This window comes from Pan troglodytes, chromosome 5, assembly GCF_028858775.2.
Source record: "Pan troglodytes isolate AG18354 chromosome 5, NHGRI_mPanTro3-v2.0_pri, whole genome shotgun sequence".
NCBI classification, from domain to species: domain Eukaryota; kingdom Metazoa; phylum Chordata; class Mammalia; order Primates; family Hominidae; genus Pan; species Pan troglodytes.
Window position 1 is genome coordinate 37,834,983 of NC_072403.2, and position 22,691 is coordinate 37,857,673.

The 22,691-nt window shown below is 53.4% G+C and overlaps 1 protein-coding gene across 6 annotated transcripts in view; it reads right to left on the reverse strand.

Moving 5' to 3' along the window:
- The window catches only part of LOC462578 (tenascin-X), a 68,153-nt gene that overhangs the window by 10,618 nt on the left and 34,844 nt on the right, over positions 1–22,691 (reverse strand). For 3 of the 6 annotated variants that reach the window (XM_063812300.1, XM_009450945.5, XM_054686764.2), the window contains 14 exons: positions 21,864–22,169; positions 18,354–18,641; positions 17,780–18,088; positions 17,043–17,357; positions 16,611–16,928; positions 15,882–16,205; positions 13,046–13,342; positions 10,381–10,707; positions 9,622–9,945; positions 6,278–6,610; positions 4,806–5,129; positions 4,071–4,394; positions 1,611–1,934; positions 893–1,216 (listed from right to left, as the gene is read on the reverse strand). In XM_063812300.1, the coding sequence (XP_063668370.1) occupies positions 893–1,216; positions 1,611–1,934; positions 4,071–4,394; positions 4,806–5,129; positions 6,278–6,610; positions 9,622–9,945; positions 10,381–10,707; positions 13,046–13,342; positions 15,882–16,205; positions 16,611–16,928; positions 17,043–17,357; positions 17,780–18,088; positions 18,354–18,641; positions 21,864–22,169 (4,437 nt within the window). Of the gene's footprint in view, positions 1–892; positions 1,217–1,610; positions 1,935–4,070; positions 4,395–4,805; positions 5,130–6,277; positions 6,611–9,621; positions 9,946–10,380; positions 10,708–13,045; positions 13,343–15,881; positions 16,206–16,610; positions 16,929–17,042; positions 17,358–17,779; positions 18,089–18,353; positions 18,642–20,206; positions 20,516–21,863; positions 22,170–22,691 lie in introns of all 6 variants that reach the window. The other 3 variants (XM_054686766.2, XM_063812299.1, XM_024357121.3) reach the window with 2 other exon arrangements.

Sequence of the window (22,691 nt, forward strand, 5' to 3'; positions counted from 1 at the left end):
GACATAGATGAACCTTAAAGACATTGTATTTAATGAAATGAACCATTCAAAAAAGACAAATATTGTATGATTGCACTTATATGAGGTACCTAGAGTCAAATTCATAGAGACAGAGAGTAGAATGGTGTTGCCAGGGGCTGGGGCAAGGGGAGAATGGGAGTTCGTGTCTAGTGGGTAGGAAGTTTCAGTGTGGGAAGAGGAGTTCTGGAAGTGGAGGGTGACAGTCCACAGCAATGTGAGTGGACTTCATGCTGGACTGCATACTAGAAAGCGATTAGAATGGCGAATTACGTCAAGTGTACTTTACTACAATAAAAACCAACAAAACAAGTGTGTTCCTTGGACCAGTGGCATCAAGATAGATGAGAATCTTGTTAGAAATGGATGGTCGGCTGGGCGCCGTGGCTCACGCCTATGATCCCAGCACTTTGGGAGGCCGAGGAGGGCAGATCACGAGGTCAGGAGATTGAGACCATCCTGGCTAACACGGTGAAACCCATCTCTACTAAAAATATGAAAAAATTAGCTGGGCGTGGTGGCACACGCCTGTGGTCCCAGTTACTCAGGAGGCTGAGGTAGGAGAATCACTTGAACCCAGGAGGCGGAGGTTGCAGTGAGCCGAGATTGAGCCACTGTACTCCAGCCTGGGTGACAAAGCGAGACTCTATCTCAAAAAAAAAAAAAAAAGAAAGAAAGAAAAAGAAAGAAATGCATGGTCTCTTGCCCTAGGCCAAACCTGCTGAATCCAAATCTGCTTTTTAACAAAAATCTCCAGGCATTTGGATACACAAAGGAAGGAATACTCTTCAGAGTATGTTTTCACGAAGACTGGAGAGACAGCAGTGTCTTCCAGGGCCATCTTCCCCACCTCCCCTCACTCACACTTACTCACCTGTCACACCCACAGCGGACACTGGGCCCACGCGCTGCCCCTCGTGGAGGCCGTACAGGTGCATCTTGTATTTGCGCCCAGGCTCCAGGCCCCCCACGGTGACCTCGCTCTCCTCGCCCCCAACACGCACCACCTGGGGCCACCCGTCCCTGTCCTTGTACTGCACGGTGAAGGAGTCGAAGCGGCCCTGGGGGATGGCCCAGGAGAGGCTCAGCGAGTCAGGGGAGGATCCTGTCACTGTCAGCTCCCCCAGGAGCGGCTCCTCAGGGGGCTCCGGGGCCTCCGTGCTGGGTTCTGTGGGGGCGGGAGTTTCTTCCTCTGCAGCTGAGAAGAGGGGACAGAGAAGGTGAGGCAGCTTCCCTGGGGGATGTCCTTGGGTCTTGTGAGGAAGGAGAGAGAAGCTGTGGCCATGAGTGGGGGTCCTGAGGTCAGCTTGGAGAGGCCCATCTTTGGAGCTGGGTGGTCTTGCTCAGTTTACAGTCAACACACATGACAAGCTCTGAGGTCAGTGCTGGGGAACTTGGGACAGCCACCAACAGAGCTCACAGGGCCCTTCTCCACCCAGGAAGACCTGTCAGTCCTCAGGGAAGTGGGGAAAGACAAAAAAGTACCATGGCTCAGCCAAGAGCAGAGGGGCTTCCTGGGCCAGTTCACCCATCACCAGAGAAAGGGAGACCCTCCCACAGGCCCCACTCTGGGGCTCCCATCGTACACTCACCCGTCACCCCAATGACAGAGATGGGGCCCACGCGCTGGCCACCGTGGAAGCCGTACAGGTTCATCTTGTACTTGTGGTCTGGCTCCAGGCCTGAGATGGTGACCCCGTCCTCGTGCCCCAGCACCCGCACCGCCTTGGGCTGCCCATCCCCATTCCTGTACTGGACCAGGAAGTGGTCAAACTGGCCCTCGGGGACCGTCCAGGACAGGCTGAGGGAGTCAGGGGTGGCATCTGTCACGGTCAGCTCCTCGAGGCGAGGCTTGATGGGGGGCTCAGGGGTTGTGGTGGGCACTGCTTGGGTGGTCTCTGCTTCATCCTCTGGAGCTGGACAGACACGTGTGGGGACAGTGAGGTCCCTGGGTTCTCAGTTCAGCATAGAAAGGATGTGTCACAAAACACCAAGTGCCCAAGAGCAGGACGATGCTGCCCACAGCCCCTCCAGCACAGCTCTTCATCCTCTCCTCTCCTGCGGCCTTTCCTATCCCTCACCCTGACCCCCCTGCCCTCGGCCCCCACCTCACCCCCACCTCCCAACACCCAGGCCACCTCTCCCTGTCCCTCCAGCACCACCTCTCTTTTGAGCACAGCCCCACTCGGCCTCTGCACCCTTAGCCTCCCTGCACTGGGGTCTCCTCGCCATCTTTTGTTCACTGGGCTTCTGTCTTTGCTCCGCAACAAGCTCAGCACACTCCTCCCGAGGCCAGAACTTGGGGCGTGCTCCTGGACCCAGCCCCTCACCAGCTGCCAGCAGCCTCAGAGAGTTTCCCTGGATATCTTCCTCCCCCACCTCCAGTCCCCAATCCTAGTTTGAGCCACTGTCACCTCTCACCAGGGCCACCAACTGCCTACTGGCCTCCCTGCCTCCAGGCTCCCTGCCACCCCATCCCCATCTTTAGCTCCCACGGATGAACTTCACACAGGCACAGCTGCTGGGGCCATCTCAGCACAGACCTGGGCAACCACATCCTCATCCCTGGGAGACCCCAGGCCTGGTGAGTGGTCCCCTCCTCTGCTCCCACACTTCAGGATGATCCACCAACTGCAAAGGACACCCCACTCAATCCTCAGTGTCTCTCACACACCATGCTCTTTCTAGCCTCCTGGCCTTTGCACTAGCTGTGATGATTTGACATGCTTCACTTCCTCTCCAAAGCTGTCATCAAGCTAAGGCCTGCCTGGCCTCAGGTCCTGGCTGTCCCCTGGGTACTTGTGGGCAGAGGGACTTCACTGTCCCTTCCCAATCCTGGCTTGGCTCCTGGGCTCCACATGCTCATCCTTCTTTGCTTACTTTCCGGTTTTCTGCTTGTGCCCACAACTGTGAGCCCCATGAAAACATGAACTTGTGTGTGTCACTTTCCAGCTTCCGCCTATGAAAGAAAAAAGCAGCCCTGACACCCATGAGCTGCCCTTTCCCTCTGCCAGGCCATGGCTGCTTGGGGCTGGCCTGGCACAGTCTGGTCTTGGCGTGGTCCAGTTGAACAGACAATTTCATGGAACATCAACATCAGACTAGGCCATTTGTCAGTAGGATGGATCAAGACAAGAACAAGGCCAGTCTGTGATCATGTCTCAGTAAGGATGAACTCTAACATTTTCCAAAGCACAAAAATAACCAAACATCACCCATCCAGCTAATCTGAGTGATAGCTGCTTCTTTACCAATGGCAGCTTTGGCCTTGCTCTAGTTGACCTCCCCAAAGATAAGACTTAGCGAGATGCCCGGTAATAGGGTTATCCCTTCTTCCTGACAGTGTCTAATACAGAGCAAAACCTTGCTTCCTTAAATGCTTTCCTAAAACACCAAACACAAGCCCAGTTCTTTAACAATCTCTTTCTAAAGCCTCTTCCTAAGTCACCCCACAGTCCTCCTGCACTGCATGGAGCATAATTCCATCCGTTCAATTTTAGGTGAGTTTCTGGAGGTCGTTGGCCAGAGGACATTGATACCCTAAAATTACAGTGCCCGGATCAGGGCAAGGAATTCTTTGCTGAATGAACAAATTGGCCCATTGGAGGGAAAGGTCTGTTCCTATTCCTATTCCAATAGTGGGCTTCCAGAGTGTGCAGTCGACGCGCTGCCCCTCACTGCCTTCTGTCTTCCTTCATGGCCCCCAGTCAACTCCACAGAGAAAGCACACTACCAGGAATCAGGGATGCAGAAAAATTCTCTTCAACAGATTTCAAAAGAGGGTCCAATTCCTTTGTCATGAAGAACTTTGCTACTCAAGGGGCGTGATCATGGGCCAGCAGCATCCGCATCATTCCTTGTTGGAAATGCAGAATCTCTGGCCCTAGCCCAAACCTGTTGAACCCCAATCTGCCTCTTAGCAAGATCCCCAAGCATGGAAACGTGCAAAAGAAGCCCGGCTGGTGAGAATATTTTTGTTTTCATGAAGTTGCAGAGAAAGCAACATCTTCTAGGGCCATCTTCCCCACTCTGCCTCACTCACAAACACTCACCTGTCACACCCATGGTGGACACCGGGCCCACACGCCGCCCCTCGTGGAGGCCGTACAGGTGCATCTTGTATTTGCGCCCGGGCTCCAGGTCCCCCACGGTGACCTCGCTCTCCTCGCCCCTGACACGCACCACCTGGGGCCGCCCGTCCCTGTCCTTGTACTGCATGGTGAAGGAGTCGAAGTGGCCCTGGGGGACGGTCCAGGAGAGGCTCAGCGAGTCAGGGGAGGATCCTGTCACTGTCAGCTCCCCCAGGAGCGGCTCCTCAGGGGGCTCCGGGGCCTCAGTGCTGGGTTCCGTGGGGCTGGGGGTCTCTTCCTCTGCAGCTGAGAAAAGGAGATATAGAGAGGATGCCAGGTCCCTGGGGGATGTGCTCAGGTCTTCAAGGGAAGGAGGGAGAAACCACGGCCACTACTGGGTATGTGAGGTCATTTCAGAAAAGCCCATTCTTGGGGCCGGGTGGTCCTGCTCAACTGACAGCTAACACACATGACAAGTTCCAGGGTCAGCTGTAGGGGACCTGGGACAGTCACCAGCACAGCAAAACTCCTGATGGCCCCTCCCTGCTCAGGAGGAGCCAGGGGTCAGCCTCAGAGGAAAGCCCAAGGGGAGCCCCAGCCACAAGCAGGTCTGTGGTGCTGACCACACCCCTGTCCCATTCCCCACCAGTCATCACCAAAGAGCAAGAGGGTGACCCTCCCACGGCTCCCACCCTGGGGCTCCTATCATCCACTCACCCGTCACCCCAATGGCAGACACGGGGCCCAAGCGCTGGCCACCGTGGAAGCCGTACAGGTTCATCTTGTACTTGTGGTCTGGCTCCAGGCCTGAGATGGTGACCCCGTCCTCGTGCCCTGGCACCCGCACCGCCTTGGGCTGCCCATCCCCATTCCTGTACTGGACCAGGAAGTGGTCAAACTGGCCCTCGGGAACCGTCCAGGACAGGCTGAGGGAGTCAGGGGTGGCATCTGTCACGGTCAGCTCCCCCAGGCGAGGCTTGATGGGGGGCTCAGGGGTCATGGTAGGCACTGCTTGGGTGGTCTCGGCTTCATCCTCTGGAGCTGGACAGACACGTGTGGGGAGAGTGAGGTCCCTGGCTCCTCAGTTCAGCATAGAAAGGATGTGTCACAAAACACCAAGTGCCCAAGAGCAGGACGATGCTGCCCACAGCCCCTCCAGCACAGCTCTTCTTCCTCTCCTCTCCTGCGGCCTTTCCTATCCCTCACCCTGACCTCCCTGCCCTCGGCCCCCACCTCACCCCCACCTCCCAACACCCAGGCCACCGCTCCCTGTCCCTCCAGCACCACCTCTCTTTTGAGCACAGCTCCACTCGGCCTCTGCACCCCTGGCCTCCCAGCACTGGGGTCTCTTCGCCATCTTTTGTTCACTGGGCTTCTGTCTTTGCTCCGCAACAAGCTCAGCACACTCCTCCCAAGGCCAGAGCCTGGGGTGTGTTCCTGGATCCAGCTCCTCACCAGCTGCCAGCAGCCTCAGAGCATCTTTACCCTGAATTCCCCTGGATACCTTCCTCCCCCACCTCCAGTCCCCAGTCCTAGTTTGAGCCACTGTCACCTCTCACCAGGGCCACCAACTGCCTACTGGCCTCCCTGCCTCCAGGCTCCCTGCCACCCCATCCCCATCTTCAGCCCCCATGGATGAGCTTCACACAGGCACAGCTGCTGGGGCCATCTCAACACAGACCTGGGCAACCACATCCTCATCCCTGGGAGACCCCAGGCCTGGTGAGTGGTCCCCTCCTCTGCTCCCACACTTCAGGATGAGATACTCACCACAAAGGACACCCCACTCAATCCTCAGTGCCTCTCATGTGCCATGCTCTTTCTAGCCTCCTGGCCTTTGCACCAGCTATGATTATCTGACACACTTCACCTTCTCTTTAAAGCTGTCACCAAGCTAAGGCATGCCTGGTCTCAGGTCCTGGCTGTCCCCTGGGTACCCATGGGCAGGGTGACTTAGGCGTCCCTGTCTGGTCCTGACCTGAGCCCTGGGCCTCCCTATCACATGCTCACCCGCCTTTGCTTCATTTGCTGGATTGCAGCCTGTCTCTCCATGACATGTCTTTCCATAATGTTGCTATATTCCTTTCACTGTGAGCCCCATCAAGACAGAAATATGTATAGGAAAATGGTAGAGAAGGGCACATTTTCTAGGGCTGTCTTCCACCCCTGCCCCACCCACACTCACTCACCTGTGATGCCCATGGCAGACACCGGGCCCAGGCGCTGCCCCTCGTGGAGGCCGTACAGGTGCATCTTGTACTTGCGCCCAGGCTCCAGGCCCCTCACAGTGACCTCACTCTCCTGGCCCCCAACACGCACCACCTGGGGCCGCCCGTCCCTGTCCTTGTACTGCACGGTGAAGGAGTCAAAGCGGCCCTGGGGGACGGTCCAGGAAAGGCTCAGCGAGTCAGGGGAGGATCCTGTCACTGTCAGCTCCCCCAGGAGAGGCTCCTCGGGGGGCTCTGGGGCCTCTGTGCCTGGTTCTGTAGGGCTGGGGGTCTCGTCCACATCCTCTTGTGGGGCTGAAAGGTAATATAGGGGGATACAGAGTTTAAGGGTTTAAGGGCGACTTGCTTTGCTGGTGCTGTCAACAGAGGTCATATATCAAATGCGCCCCTCCAGAGCAGGCTGAGGGCTGGGGCAGCTTTGTGTTCGCCATTCAGTGACTCTTGGAATAAGAGCCGGTGAGGTATCCCTGAGCCCCCGGCCTGTACTGCTGGCAGAGCTGCACTGTTAGAAACCTCCAGAAGGCAACTGAGACATAGTATCAGGAGCCAAAGTAATTCTCATTTCCTTTGACCCAATAATCCCAGTTCTGGGCATCTGTCCTAAGAAAATTATTAAAGCAGGAAAAAGTTATAGCATGGAAGAACTCACGATGGGGTTATTCATGACAGCAGATGTGTCAGGAACACAAATGACCCATAGAAGATGATTAATGTTGTTATAGTGCTTTCACCGCAACGCATCAAATAACCATTGAAACGATGATGAATGCTGGTTGTGTAGCCGCGAGGTGAATGATTACAATGTACTTGTGTACAAAAAAGGAAGAGCCAAGAACTTTATGAACACTGATTGCAACTTTAAAACACGCTCTGCATGCAAAATACAGGAAGGGAATGTGCACTACACACATTGTTATTAATGCCGGCAGCTGGGGGAGAAAGTAGGACTATGAGATTCTTGTTTTCTGTTTTTCAAGCTTTCCACATAATGTTGCTGTATTATTTTCACTAGAAAAACGTGGGCTAAAAAAGAAATTCTGGGCTGGGAGCAGTGGTTCACGCCTGTAATCCTAGCATTTTGGGAGGCCGAGGCGGGTGGATCACCTGAGGTTGGGAATTCGAGTCTAGCTTGGCCAATATCATGAAACCCGGTCTCTACTGAAAATACAAAAATTAGCCAGGCGTGGTGGCATGCACCTGTAATCCCAGCTACTCAGGAGGCTGAGGCAGGACAATCACTTGAACCTGGGAGGCAGAGGTTGCAGTGAGCTGAGATCACACCACTGCACTCCAGCCTGGGCAACAGAGTGAGACTCAGTCTCAGAAAAAAAAAAAAAAAAAAAAAGAAAAAGAAAGAAAGAAATTCTGGGCTACAACAATTAATAATTGAGTGTGGGGTGGGGGTGGGGCAGCAATACAGATGGAACAGGAGGGGCAGGGGTGGGTCCCTCAGCCTGTCCTCTGTCAGTTCTGTGGTTCCCCACAGTGGAGATAGGAACACAAAACTGAACGTGGACCAGGACAGCTTACCCCCAGAGTATGAATTTTTCTAATGTTCATTTTCCAATAATTTCCCTATTCCCCCTGTTTCCCAACACTCAGATGGTCCTCTGAACATGCATATGGAAATGAGGCCTCTCCCCCAGGAATCGGGGATGCTGAGTGAGAGTGCTTCCTCTGTCTGGATGGCCTTTGGGAGATGAGCTCGCACCTCACTTGGTGCCACAGAGGTGGCGACCTGCCCTGCAAGAGACCGCCTCTCAGCAGGGCTGATTCTTCCCCATCGGTAGGAATTCTCGAAAAATACTCTAAGCCAGGCATAACAACCTGCCTGAGGATGACTTAGAAAAGGCAGCCTGACTGAACATTTGGAATTCAATTAACCTCATGATCTCCACCCCTCCAATTTCTTATGGACTAGAAATTTTGAACTTCCTCATAATTAGAAATGAAATAAGTCTGGCTGGGCGCGGTGGCTCATGCCTGTAATCCCAGCACTTTGGGAGGCTGAGGCGGGCAGATCACCTGAGGTCAGGAGTTTGAGCAGCCTGACCAACATGGAGAAACTCCCTCTCTACTAAAAATACAAAATTAGCCAGATGTGGTGGCACATGCCTGTAATCCCAGCTACTCGGGAGGCTGAGGCAGGAGAATCGCTTGAATCCAGGAGGCAGAGGTTGTAGTGAGCCGAGATCACGCCATTGCACTCCAGCCTGGGCGACAAGAGCGAAACTTCATCTCAAAAAAAAAAGAAGGAAATAAATGAAATAAGCCGCAAGAGTGATAGAGGAGTAGGACAGATGGAGTGTAAAGAAGGAGAAGACATTATATATTTTCTCTTTTCCCTTTCCCTGATTGTAAAAGAAATGTTTGCCATTTAAGAAAATTTGGACTATGCAGAATAGAATAATACAGAAAAAAATGTGCTGGAACATTCTATTCTATCTAACAAATCAGGCAACCCGTGGGATGTGTTTCTTTCCAGTCTTCTTGCCATGCCTGTTACTTTCAAATGGTTGTGATTAGCATCCTTACAAAAATTTGGGCTCCTTTTTCTTCTTTTTTGAGACTGAGTTTGGCTGTATCTGCCAGGCTGGAGTGCAGTGGTGATCTCGGCTCACTGCAACTTCTGCCTCCCGGGTTCAAGCAATTCTCGTGCCTCCACCTCCCAAGTAACTGGGATTACAGGCATGTGCCACCATGCTTGGCTAATTTTTGTAGTTTTAGTAGAGATGGGGTTTCACCATGTTGGCTAGACTGGTCTGGAACTCCTGACCTCAGGTGATCAGCCGGCCTCGGCCTCCCAAAGTGCTGGGATTACAGGCGTGAGCCACTGTGCCCAGCCTAGGCTCTCTTTTTTCAATGTAACATTATAAAGTAAGGGTCTTATGTTAAAACATTTCAGTGGCGGCATAATAGCTCTTTTTATAGATGTTGCCTAAATTATTTAGTCATCCCAACGTGGTTTGACGTTGGATTGTTTCTCTTGTGTGCATTTGTGTATGTGGTTATAACAAAGAATGCTGTTATTAAGATGGAAAGAAAGGAAAATTCTCGTAAGTCAGGCTTGGTGTGTGCCTGACATATTTCACTCTTGGAGGTTATCAGTGGTTGACCATTAGAGGGAGGCCACGCCAAAGTGAACAAGCAAACCGCTAGCATAGGCCACAGCCACAGGGCACAGAGGGAGGGCAGGACACAGGAGACAAGTCTGGACCCACAGGGCTTGGTGAAAGGGCACAGCAGTAAACCAGGTACCCATGAGGGAAAGGTGGTTACCCCCTGAGACTCCAAGCACTACTCACCAGTCACACCCACGGTGGACACCGGGCCCATGCGCCGGCCCTCGTGAAGGCCGTACAGGTGCATCTTGTATTTGCGCCCAGGCTCCAGGCCCCCAACGGTGACCTCGCTCTCCTCGCCCCCAACACGCACCACCTGGGGCCGCCCGTCCCTGTCCTTGTACTGCACGGTGAAGGAGTCGAAGTGGCCCTGGGGGACGGTCCAGGAGAGGCTCAGCGAGTCAGGGGAGGATCCTGTCACTGTCAGCTCCCCCAGGAGCGGCTCCTCAGGGGGCTCCGGGGCCTCAGTGCTGGGTTCTGTTGGGCTGGGGGTCTCTTCCTCTGCAGCTGAGAAAAAGGGACACAGAGAGGATGGCAGGGTCCCTGGGGGATGTGCTCACGTCGTGGGGAAAAGGAGGGAGAAGCCTATGACTAGGGGACATATGAAATAGCCAAGGCTATGACTAGGGGACCTGAGGTCAGTTCAGAGAGGCCCATTCTTGGGGTCCTGCTCAGCTGACAGCTAACACACATGACAAGTTCAGGGTCAGCTGTGGGGGACCTGGCACAGCCACCAGCACAGCAAAACTCCCAATGGCCCCTCCCTGCTCAGGGGGAGCCAGGGGTCAACCACATAGGAAGGCCCAAGGGGAGCCCCAGCCCCAGCCACAAGCAGGTCTGTGGTGCTGACCAGACCCGTCCCATTCCCCACCAGTCATCACCAAAGAGCAAGAGAGTGACCCTCCCATGGCTCCCACCCTGGGGCTCCCATCGTCCACTCACCTGTCACCCCGATGGCAGACACGGGGCCCACGCGCTGGCCACCGTGGAAGCCGTACAGGTTCATCTTGTACTTGTGGTCTGGCTCCAGGCCGGAGATGGTGACCCTGTCCTCATGTCCTGGCACCCGTGTTGCCTTGGGCTGCCCATCCCCATTCTTGTACTGGACCAGGAAGTGGTCAAACTGTCCCTCGGGAACCGTCCAGGACAGGCTGAGGGAGTCAGGGGTCGCATCTGTCACGGTCAGCTCCTCCAGGCGAGGCTTGATGGGGGGTTCAGGGGTGGGAGGTTCTGTGGAGGCTGGGGCCATTTCTTCATCCTTTCCTGGGGCTGCATCAGAAAACAGAATGGGTGGGTGTGCCTGGTGGGCCTCCTTTTAACCAAGGGACTCTGGGATTCTCTTAGACACACCAGGGGCTCACAGTCTGGATGCTGGTGCCCCAAGCTTAGAATATCATTTTTCTGCTTTGAATGTTCAGTTAACATCACACCTGTGGTGAAGTCATGATGCTCAGGTGGCATCCCTGTGATGCTCAGTGTGCAGGCCTGGAACCCTTAGGAGCTGCCAAGCAAATTTGTTTTGCAGGACAGAATTGATGCTTTATAAGAACACCAACCAGGGCCGGGTGTGGTGGCTCAGGCCTGTAATCTCAGCACTTTGGGAGGCCGAGGCGGGCGGATCATGAGGTCAGGAGATTGAGACCATCCTGGCTAACACTGTGAAACCCTGTCTTTACTAAAAATACAAAAAATTAGCCAGGCGTGTTGGCGGGCACCTGTAGTCCCAGCTACTCAGGAGGCTGAGGCAGGAGAATGGCATGAACCCAGGAGGCGGAGCTTGCGGGGAGCCGAGATCACGCCACTGCACTCCATCCTGGGAGACAGCGAGACTCCTTCTCAAGAAACAAACAAACAAACAAAAACAAACAAACAAACAAAAAACAGCAACCAGGGCCGGGCGTGTGGCTCAGGCCTGTAATCCCAGCACTTTGGGAGGCCGAGGCGGGCGGATCACCTGAGGTCAGGAGCTTGAGACCAGCCTGGCCAACATGGCGAAATCCTGTCTGTACTAAAAATACAAAAATTAGCCAGATGTGCTGGTGCATGCCTGTAATCCCAGCTACTCGGAAGGCTGAGGCAGGAGAACTGCTTGGACCCGGGAGGCAGAGGTTGCAATGAGCTGAGATCGCACCACGGCACTCCAGCCTGAGAGCCTGGGTGACAGAGTGAGACTCCATCTCAAAATAAAGGAAAAAAAAAAAAAAGAAAACAAAGAACACCAACCAAACACAACAGGCAAGTTGTATCAGGAGGTTCATCCACCTGGGCTTGGAAATTCCACCTAATCCTGAGCATTTTTAGAAACCAACTTAGATTTTATAGCTGAGGGTAGAGAGATGAGACCACATGAGGGCATCTTTGCAGCTGAGTTGTCTCTGGACCTTGCAGTAGCTCTGCTAACTTACGGCAGAGAGAGCACCTCTAGTGATGCCAGTTCTTTTGGCCCGTGTGAAATCAATTGCTTTGTTTTCATTGATTTCTTTAATCTTTTCTGCTCTTCATAGGGTTTTATTCTGCCTTGATAGTGGTATTACAAATTCATCACATTTCATTTGTCTGTTCTTTTTGAGAACTGAGTCTTAAGCATCTAGGGGGTAACAGCTATAAAAGAGCTTACAAAAGCATCAAAGAGCCGAGTTACAGGGTAATGAAGGGAAAATGCCTTATTAAGTTGTGCACATGGCCAATATTTACAATTAAAGTAATAGTATCCATGTTAACAGGATTCAGTGTTGTTTTAAAAATAAATGGGTATTAATTTGGGGGCTTAGAGAACACATACAATTTTTCCCACTGAAATCAGTGATAATTATGAGAATTTGCCTTAAGCGGTTTTCAGGAACTACCTACCTTCCTCAGAAGGGAAAGACTGCAGTTATCTCTCATTGTGTGTGAGAGCCAAGCCACACTCCCACCCACCCTTCACGACAGGTATGGTTATTCCTTCTTTACAGATGAGGAAAAGGATGTACAGAGAGGTTGTGTGTCTGTTTTTTGTTTGCTTGTTTTGTTTTTTTGAGACAGAGTCTCACTCTGTCACACAGGCTGGAGTGCAGTGGCTCGATCTCGGCTCACTGCAACCTCCGCCTCCTGGGTTCAAGCGATTCTCCTGCCTTAGCCTCCCGAGTAGCTGGGACTACAGGCATGTGCCACCACACCCAGCTAATTTTTGTATTTTTAGTAGAGATGGGGGTTTCACGATGTTGGCCAGGCTGGTCTCGAACTCCTGACCTCAGGTGATCTGCCCCCTTCGGCCTCCCAAAGTGCTGGGATTACAGGCGTGAGCCACCGTGCCCAGACAGGTTGTGTGAGTCTCTTGAGGACACACAGCTCAAATGGGCTGAGGCTATGGTCAACCCCAGGTGTGCCTCAGTCTGTGTTATTTTCCTGGTCCCCCACCTCTTTGGGAACCCAAAAAGCCCATGTGTAACGGGCAGAAGACCTGGGGCAATACCAAAGGCTCGGAGTGAAGGCACCAGCAGAACCATTCCCAGGAGCCTGGGAGGCTTGGTCTCAGGGAAAGTGAAATAAAGCCACCAGATACTGACAATAAAGGGGAAACTGAGTCTAGTTCAGGGCAGGGCCCAGTGCCCTACTGCACACTCACCAGTTAAACCAACAGCAGACACGGGGCCCACGCGCTGGCCACCGTGGAAGCCGTACAGGTTCATCTTGTACTTGTGGTCTGGCTCCAGGCCCGAGATGGTGACCCCATCCTCGTGTCCCGGCACCCGCACCGCCTTGGGCTGCCCGTCCCCATTCTTATACTGGACCAAGAAATGGTCAAACTGGCCCTCGGGGACTGTCCAGGAGAGGCTGAGGGAGTCGGAGGTGATGTCTCTCACTGTCATCTCCCCTAGGCGCAGCTTTGCAAGAGGAGCATCAGGGGACTCCTCTTCGGGCGCTAGGAAGAGATAGAAACAGAATCTTTTCTCTTGCTGCAAGGAGGTGTTGAGGCCCCAGCTGTCTTGAATTCAGGTCAGAAGGTGGGCCCAGTCTGGCCCTAACTTAAGATCGATTTCTGATTATAATCATAATCAGATTTTGTGGCTTCCTTATGGTCCCTCAACCATGCCAGGCAGCCTCCTACCTCAGTACTTTTACAATGACTGTTCCCTCTACCTAAATGTTCTTTCCCCAGATATCTTCATGGCTCATCCCCACACTTCCTTTAAGTCTTTGTTCAAAAGCCACCTTCTTCTGTGGGCCTTCCCTGATTACTCTATTTAAAATTTCAGTTTTCTCAATTGCAATGTATCCTCCTTCTATAGACCTGATTTCAGCAACAAATTGGGAAACAACGATTATGAGACACTCGGGAGACTGTAGCACTACCTGGATACTTGATATCAAGGCATGATTGTTCACTTATTAAGATATGCTAATTGTATTGTGGAATTTTATTATTTATTTATTTATTTTTTGACACAGTCTCACTCTGTCTCCCAGGCTGGAGTGCAGTGGCGTGATCTTGGCTCACTGCAACCTCCACCTCCTGGGTGCAAGCAATTTCTTGTGCCTCAACCCCCGCCAAGTAGCTGGGACTACAGGCACGTGCCACCACGCTCCGCTTTTTTGTACTTTTAAAAATTTTTTATTATTATTATTTTTTTTAGTAGAGACGGGGTTTCACCATGTTGGTCAGGCTGGTCTCGAACTCTTTACCTCAAGTGATCCACCTGCCTTGGCCTCCCAAAGTGCTGGGATTACAAGCGTGAACCACCTCACCTGGCCATATTGTGGATTTTTTAAAAATAATTTTTTAAAAAAGAGATATACCTTTAAATATTTAGTGATGAAAGCATAGGATGTCTGTGGTTCGTTTTAAAATACTGCAGTAGTATAACCACACAATGCAATACTGTTTGGCAATAAAAAGCAGTGTAGTGGCTGAGAGAGAGCAGGTGGCTCATGCCTGCTATCCCAGCACTTTGTAAGGCCCAGGCAGGAGGATTCCTTGAAGCCAGGAGTTTGATATCAGCCTGGGTAACACTGTGAGACCCCATCTCTACAAAAAAAATTTTTTTAATTAGCTGAGCGTGGTGGCGAGCACCTGTGGCCCCAGCTACCTGGGGGGCTGAGATGGGAGGATGGCTTGAGCCCAGGAGTTTGGGGCTGCAGTGAGCTATGATCATGCCACTGCACTATAGCCTCGGCAATAGAGTGGGAATTTGTCTCAAAAAAATCAATCAATCAATCAATCAATCAATCAATAGCAATGTAGTAAATATAGTACTTCTACATGCTACATCGATGAACCTCAAAAACATTGTGCTCAGTGAAAGAAGCTAGACACAAAAGAATACATATTGTTTGATTCCATTTATACGAAATGTTCTGAAAAAGCAATCTACAGAGAAAAAAGTAGATTAGTTATAAACTAGGGCTGAGGTAGGAATGGGTCTGGACCCAAGATTTCTTTTGGGGGTGATGGAAAAGTTCTAAAATTAGATCGTGGTGATGGCTGCACAAGTAGGTAAAGATACGAAAATCAGTAAGTTGTACACTAAAAACAAGTGTATTTTATGCCACATGAATTATATCTCCATAAAGGTGTTAATAAAGAAAACATTCAGGCCGGGTGTGGCGGCTCACGCCTGGAATCCTATCACTTTGGCTGAGGTGGGAGGATAACTTGAGCCCAGGAGTTCGAGACTGGCCTGGGCAACATGGCTAAACCCTGTCTCTACAAAACATACAAAAAATTAGCCGGGCATGGTGGAGTGCACTTGTAGTCCCAGCTATTCGGGAGGCTGAAGTGGGAGGATCCCTTAAGCCCAGGAGGTTGAGGCTGCAGTACAGTGAACTGTGACTGTGCCAGTACACTCCAGCCCAGGTGACAGAGTGAGACCTTGTCTAAAAAGAAAGAAAGAAAAGAAAAGAAAAGAATGAAAGAAAGAAAGAAAGAGAAAGAAAGAAAGAAAGAAAAAGAAAGAAAGAAAAAGAAAGAAAGAAAGAAAGAAAGAAAAACATTCTAGTGATTCTAGTGGAGGAAGTGGGTGGGGCAGAGATGAGCCAGACTGGCCAGAAGTTGATATTTGATTGAAGGAGGATGGCAGGGTCTTTGTACTATTCTTTCTGTTTATACATTTGAAATTTTATTTAACAAATACTTATTAATTTAATTAATTTGTATTTCAAAAATGTGTTCCAATCTCACAAAAAGAGTTATGTATAGAGTTCCAAGGAAAAGCGGAGAGCCACAAACCAGCCAGTGAATCACCTCCCAAGAGGCCTCAGTCCCTGGGGGCCTTTCCCATATGGCTCCGACACTTCTCCTGGATTTGCTCTCTCTGTCCCCAGATCACACCTGTCCTGAGGCTTTAGTGAACAGGGTGTATTACAGGTTTCAGGTCTTGGGGTCCTGGGTCCCTAGTGGAGGAGATGCTGGAGGCTGTACTTTGCTAAGAGCCAACCCAGAGGGCTCTGCAGTGCACACTCACCCGTGACGCCCACAGCAGACACTGGGCCCACGCGCTGCCCCTCGTGGAGGCCGTACAGGTGCATCTTGTACTTGCGCCCAGGCTCCAGGCCCCCCACAGTGACTTCACTCTCCTCGCCCCCAACACGCACCACCTGGGGCCGCCCGTTCCTGTCCTTGTACTGCACGGTGAAGGAGTCGAAGCGGCCCTGGGGGACGGTCCAGGAGAGGCTCAGCGAGTCAGGGGAGGATCCTGTCACTGTCAGCTCCCCCAGGAGCGGCTCCTCAGCGGGCTCCGGGGCCTCCAGGCTGGGTTCTGTGGGGCTGGGGGTCTCTTCCTCTGCAGCTGAGAAGGAGGGAGAGAGAGTGAGGGGGATGTCCTTGGGTCCTGGGGAAAAGGAGGGAGAAGCCAAGGCTATGACTGGGGGACCCGAGGTCAGTTCAGAGAGGCCTACTCTTGGGGCTGGGTGGTCCTGCTCAGCTGACAGCTAACACAAATGACAAGTTCCAGGGTCAGCTGTGGGGGACCTGGGACAGCCACCAGCACAGCAAAATTCCCGATGGCCCCTCTCTGTTCAGGAGGAGCCAGTGGTCAACCTCACAGGAAGGCCCAAGGGGAGCCCCAGCCCCAGCCACAAGCAGGTCTGTGGTGCTGACCAGACCCCTGTCCCATTCCCCACCAGTCATCACCAAAGAGCAAGACGGTGACCCTCCCATGGCTCCCACCCTGGGGCTCCCATCATCCACTCACCTGTCACCCCGACGACAGACACGGGCCCCATGCGCTGGCCACCGTGGAAGCCGTACAGGTTCATCTTGTATTTATGGTCTGGCTCCAGGCCCGAGATGGTGACCCCGTCCTCATGCCCTGGCACCCTCACTGCCTTGGGCTGCCCATCTCCATTCCTGTACTGGACCAGGAAGTGGTCAAACTGGCCCTCGGGAACCGTCCAGGACAGGCTGAGGGAGTCAGGGGTGGCATCTGTCACGGTCAGCTCCCCCAGGCGAGGCTTGATCGGGGGCTCGGGGGTTGCGGTGGGAGGTTCTGAAGGCTCCTCCTCCTCCGGGACTGGACAGAGACATGAAAAGAGAGGACTGAGGTGGGCAGGGTATCCGCGGGACTCTGCTGTCCTCTGGACTCTCCCAGCCATCTGAAAGGAGGCATAGTGAGCAGAGTTCTCACCTGTCAGGGCCTCGACATGGACAGGACCTACATGCTTCCCATCACGGAAACCATACAGGGTCACCAGGTATCTGTGGTCGGATTCCAGGCCAGAGAGGGTGATGTCATTCCGGTCGCCTCCTGTACGGACCATTTGGAGTTGCCCGTCTCTATCTGTGTACTGGATTTCGAAGGAGTCAAATTCTCCCTCAGTCACCATCCAGGAGAGATGCAGGGTGTGTGGCGTGGCCTCCTCCACCGTCAACTCCCTGAGGTGGGGCTCAGGCGCTGGAGGGGTCGGGGCCGTGGTCTCAGTTTCCGTTTCTTCCCTGCTGGCTGGTTCACAGAGACAGGTAGAGACAGATGGCTGGTGTGTCGCTGCACCCAGACTCTCAGGAGGAGTGAGGGAGGAGAGGGAGTGAGGGCAAGCAGTCAGCAATCGAAAGACCAGCTTTTGCTGCACATGGGTGAATTTCAAAAGCATTGTGCTAAGTGCAAGAAATGAAACACATTGCATGTGATTCACTGCATGTGATTCCATTACATGGAGAGTCAAAATGCTGTCTCCAGGATGATCGAAAGCAGACAGTGGTTGCTGGAGGCTGGGACTGGGGCAACTGACTCTAAAGGGGCACAGGAAAACTTTCTGGATCAATGGAAATGATATAAAATGGGAAGCTCAGAGATCTTATGGCTCAGTCAGACCAGGAGAGCCAGGCGGGAAGGAGGCACAGGTGTTCCAGCTGCCGCACACTCACCAGTAATGGCGACGGCCGAGATGGGGCCCACACGCTTGCCGCGGTGCAGCCCGTAGAGCAGCAGCTTGTACCTGTGGGCGGGGTCCAGGCCCGGCACGCTGACCTCCCTGAGGCTGCCCTCCACGGGCACCACCTGGGGCTGCCCGTCCCTGTCTTTGTACTGGACCACAAAGGAGTCAAACTGGCCCTCAGGGACTGTCCAGGAGAGGCCCACGGAATTCTGGGTCACGGTGGTCACCTGCAGCTCCTCCCCCAGACGGGGTTTTGGGGGACGCTTTGTTCCAGTATCATCCATAGCACTCTGGGCCTCTGAGATGGAGACACGGAGAGGAAACGGCTGAGCTCTTTCTGGAAGACTGGGTGACCTCGACGGGCAGGATTGAGAGGTCTGGAGACAGGGCTTTGCGTGGCTGAGTCCTGCCGGGCTGTGCTAGGGGCTTGTGCAGGGACGTGGGGAGCTGGATCTGAGCCGAGTGGCTGGGGCCAAATAATGGTAATGGCAGCCACCACAAGTGACCGTCTGCTGCTTGGCCTGAGGGGAGCAGAGCAGAGACCTGCAGGGAATGCCCCTCACCCGTGGTGCCGTCGGCAGTGAGGGGGCCATGGCGCTTCTTGCCCAGGAGGCCATAGAGGAGGAATCTGTACTTGCGGCCAGCATCCAGAGGGGTGACAGTGACAGAGCGCTCATGGCCCTCCACAGGCACCACCTGGGGCCCGTCTTTGTCCTTGAACTGGACCACAAAAGAGTCGAACTGGCCCTCAGGAACCGTCCAGGAGAGGCGCAGTGAGTCTGGGGTGGGCTCTGTCACCCACAGCTCCCCAAGGCGGGGTGGGGCCCCTGGGCTGGCGTCACCTCGGGCAACTGGAGAGGAAAGGTTCTTGTGTTTATTTTTTCCAAAACGACTCCTTGACTGCCTCCCTCTGGGGCTGGAAAAACCCAGAACTGCCCAAATGCTCAGTGCTTCCCCAAAATATTTCCATCACCTCCCATCCTCACCACCATCTCCGTCTGGTCCATGCCTCTCTCCCCTTGACCCAAGTGGGGAGGGTCACCTGTCCTGAGTCACCTCCAGGAAAAGAGATTCCCTAGCTCCCTGCCTCGTCTTACTCCCCTTTCTGTCCAGCCTCTTTCCGCCTCTCACAGACTGCTTCCCCAGCAGGGTGCAGCTTCTTACAGACTGGGTCTCTATCTCCTCTTACCCAGGAGCACACGATTTGGCTGTGATTTGGCCAGCCCCTGAGGAAAGGGGTGATTTGGCCGGCCCCAAGGAGCGCAGGATCCCTGATGGGGGCACACGGCAGGTGGGGGAGGCAGGATGTTATGACACAGGTAGTTCTCACCCTTCTCCGTTCCCTTTCTTATTCTGCACCGGCTGGCCCGGGAGAACTAAGGCTCCCACTGGGCCTGGTGAAGGAGCATGGGCTGCCTGTGAGAATGTTGAGGGGGATGATGCCGGGGAGCTCAGGCAGGGAAGGGATCTGGTGTCTGCCTGAGGAGCCATCCCAGGGCTTGAGAAGGAGCTGGCCTGCTGCCTTCCTGGACGGTGAGGACGTTGACGACATTGTTATTGCAAGTTTTCTGGCAATAGGGAGCCCCCAGGGGCAGGGGAGGGCTTGGACTGAACCCTCGGAAAGGGGCACAGCTGGGCTGGGCTCCTCTGGTTCCCAATTTCTGAGACTTCAGGAAGAGGGCAGAGAAGGAAGGGCAGCCTCTGTAGGAGGCACATATGGGCCCAGACAGGCCTGAGCTAGGAGGGTGAGAACCTGGGTGAGAGTCACAGGGGAGACAGCAAAGACTCTCAGGAGGTGATGGATTCGCAAGGCAGGAAGTGTTCCTGGCTCCCCTCGCCCCTTCTCCCAGCACCCCCAGGCTCCCACATCCACCCTGCAGGAAGAGGCCTGTAGGGGCTTCCCTCATCCAACAAAAGTGGAAATTACGAGAAGAGAGGCAGAGTCAGCAGGGGACAGCAGACCCAGGAACTGGCCCCACTCTCCTGGTCCTCATCTGCTTTGTGGCTTTTCTTTTTTTTTGGTCTTTTTTGAGACGGAGTCTGGCTCTATCACCCAGGCTGGAGTGCAGTGGCACAATCTTGGCTCCCTGCAGCCTCCACCTCCTGGGTTCAAGTGATTCTTGTGCCTCAGACTCCCGAGTAGCTGGAATTACTGGCACCCGTCACCACACCCAGCTAATTTTTGTCTTTTTAGTAGAGACAGGGTTTTGACATGTTGGCCAGACTGGTCTCGAACTCCTGACCTGCCTTGGCCTCCCAAAGTGCTGGGATTACAGGCGTGAGTCACTGTGCTAGCCCCATGTGGCTTTTCAAATGAGACAGAGCAGGTGGACAAAGGGAAGACTCAGCAGAAGGAGTGAAGAGAAGGGTGGGAAGGCTGTGGCCTCAGGCTCAGCTGTGTAGGGGCCCATCTCACCCATCTTTGCCTCCACAGAGACTGGGCTGCGTCGTTTCCCATCCTGGATCCCAAAGAGCAGGAACTTGTACTTGCGGGAGGGTTCCAGGTCAGGGATAGTGACCTCCCGCTGATCTGCAGCCACGGGCACCACCTGGGGCTGCCCGTCCCTGTCCTTGTACTGAACCACAAAGGAGTCGAATTCACCCTCAGGGACTGTCCACGAGAGGCCCACAGAGTCAGGGGTTATATCTGTCACTGTCAGCTCCCCTAGGCGTGGCTCCAGGGGAGGCTTGGAGGCCTCTGTGGCTGGGGCTGGTGGGAGGGGAGCTGGGATTTGGGAAGACAAAGAACATGGTTGAGATCTCTGAGGGGAGAACCCCTGGGCTTTGAGGGCCTCAGGGGGGCTGTGAACTGAGATGGGGAATAGTTACACCTTTACTTCCAGACCTCTAACTGAAATGCAGCATTTCTTTCCAAAACTAATATAGAAAACCAACCAGAGTAGAATTATTGTGACTTTGTTACCAATAGAAACCACAGATGTTTTCATGTCACCTTAGAGTTATTGCAGAAACTTTAAAATACCTTTTATATCCATCACTGCTTCTAAATTTTGTAGTTTAGTAAACACGCCACCAAGTCCTGTTATTTAATGAACTAGTAAATAAGTCCAAGTATTACTAAATCGTAACTTTGGATTTTTAAGAAATATTTTGGGCCGGGTGCAGTGGCTCACGCCAGGCCGAGGCGGGTGGATCACCTGAGGTCAGGAGTTTGAGGCCAGCCTGGCCAACATGGCGAAACCCTGTCTCTACTAAAAATACAAAAAATTAGCTGGGTGTGGTGGTACGTGCCCGTAATCCCAGTTATTCGGGAGGCTGAGGCAGGAGAATTGCTTGAACCTGGGAAGCGGAGGTTGCAGTGAGCCGAGATCGCGCCATTGCACTCCAGCCTGGATGACAAGAGCAAAACTCCATCTCAAAAATAAAAAAGAAATATTTTGATAACTGTCTATAAATATAATGTTTCCTTTGTAATCCTATACAGCTTATTTTACAGATTTAAAAACATTGCCTTCAGGCGGGGTAGGGGTTTCACCAGATGCCACAGCACAACAATCATGGAGAACCTGTGCCCAGGAAGCCATGAGGGGCAGGAAGGAGCCCGGAGCAAGAGTGAGGCGGCCTCCTGGAGAGATGAAAACTCGCATGGGCTGGGATGGAATGCAGTGCAGGCAGGTGGCAGAGGACTCCTGAGAAGGGACTCAGGATGTAAAGTACTTCGCCTCAACAAAAAAGGGCAGAAGCAGGAGGTGGCAGCTGTGTCCAAGTCACAGCAGGGTTGTAAAGAGAAGGGGTGGAAACAGCTGTGGGCAGTCGGAGAGGGGGAGAGAAAGTCCGTGGCTGGATTTAGGCCAAATGGAAAGAAGACATTCCCCTGGGCGGGGGGCAGAGTGGAGATGGGGAAGGAGCTGGAGGGCTGAGAAGGCTCTAGCCCTAGGAGGAGTAAAGGGGTCAGGGAACAGAAAGACTGGCAGGGTCACCGAGCCAGGGCCTGAGGGGATCTAGCCCCTCAGTGAGGGTGCGGTGGTACCAAGGCAGGGCTGGGAGAAGGGCCATGGGGTGGGGGAGCTCTGGGTAACCAGAGATGAGGACTGAGTCCCCCCATTACTCACCTGTCATGATGACCACAGACAGGGGGCCCATGCGTTGCCCATCATGTAGTCCATACATGTTCATCTTGTATTTTCTCTCAGGCTCCAGGTTGTAGACTGTGACCTCTCGCTGGTCTGCAGCCACCGGCACCACCTGGGGCTGCCCGTCCTTGTCCTTGTACTGGACCATGAAGGAGTCAAACTGGCCCTCGGGGACTGTCCAGGAGAGGCCCACAGAGTTGGGGGTCACATCTGTCACTGTCAGCTCTCCTAGGCGTGGCTCTAGTGGGGACTCGGTGGCTGGAGGGGTCTCTTCTTGTTGTGGGGCTGGGACAGAGATGGTAGGGGGCTGTTAGTAAAGAATCCCCCTTTTCTTATAGTAATGATGTCTAGTTATTTTTTTTTTATTTTTTATTTTTGAGATGGAGTCTCGCTGTCACCCAGAGCAGTGGGCGACCTCGGCTCACTGCAGCCTCTGCCTCCCGGGTTCAAGCGATCCTCCTGCCTTAGCCTCCCAAGTAGCTGGGACTACAGGTGTGTGCCACCATGCCTGGCTAATTTTGTGTGTGTGTGTATTTTTAGTGGAGACGGCATTTGCCATGTTGGCCAGGCTGGTCTCAAACCCCTGACCTCAGGTGATCCACCTGCCTCAGCCCCCAAAGTGCTGGGATTACAGGTATGAGCCACCACACCCAGCGATGTCTGTTGCATTTGTGGAACCCGCATGATGGTTTTGATGTAAAAGCGCATTGATCTGAACATCTGTCTGGTCAACAGTCCTTCACTAGGTCCCTGCTCGGTGTCTGAGGCTGCACTTGTTGGGGGAGAAGAGTATCAACCATCACTGAC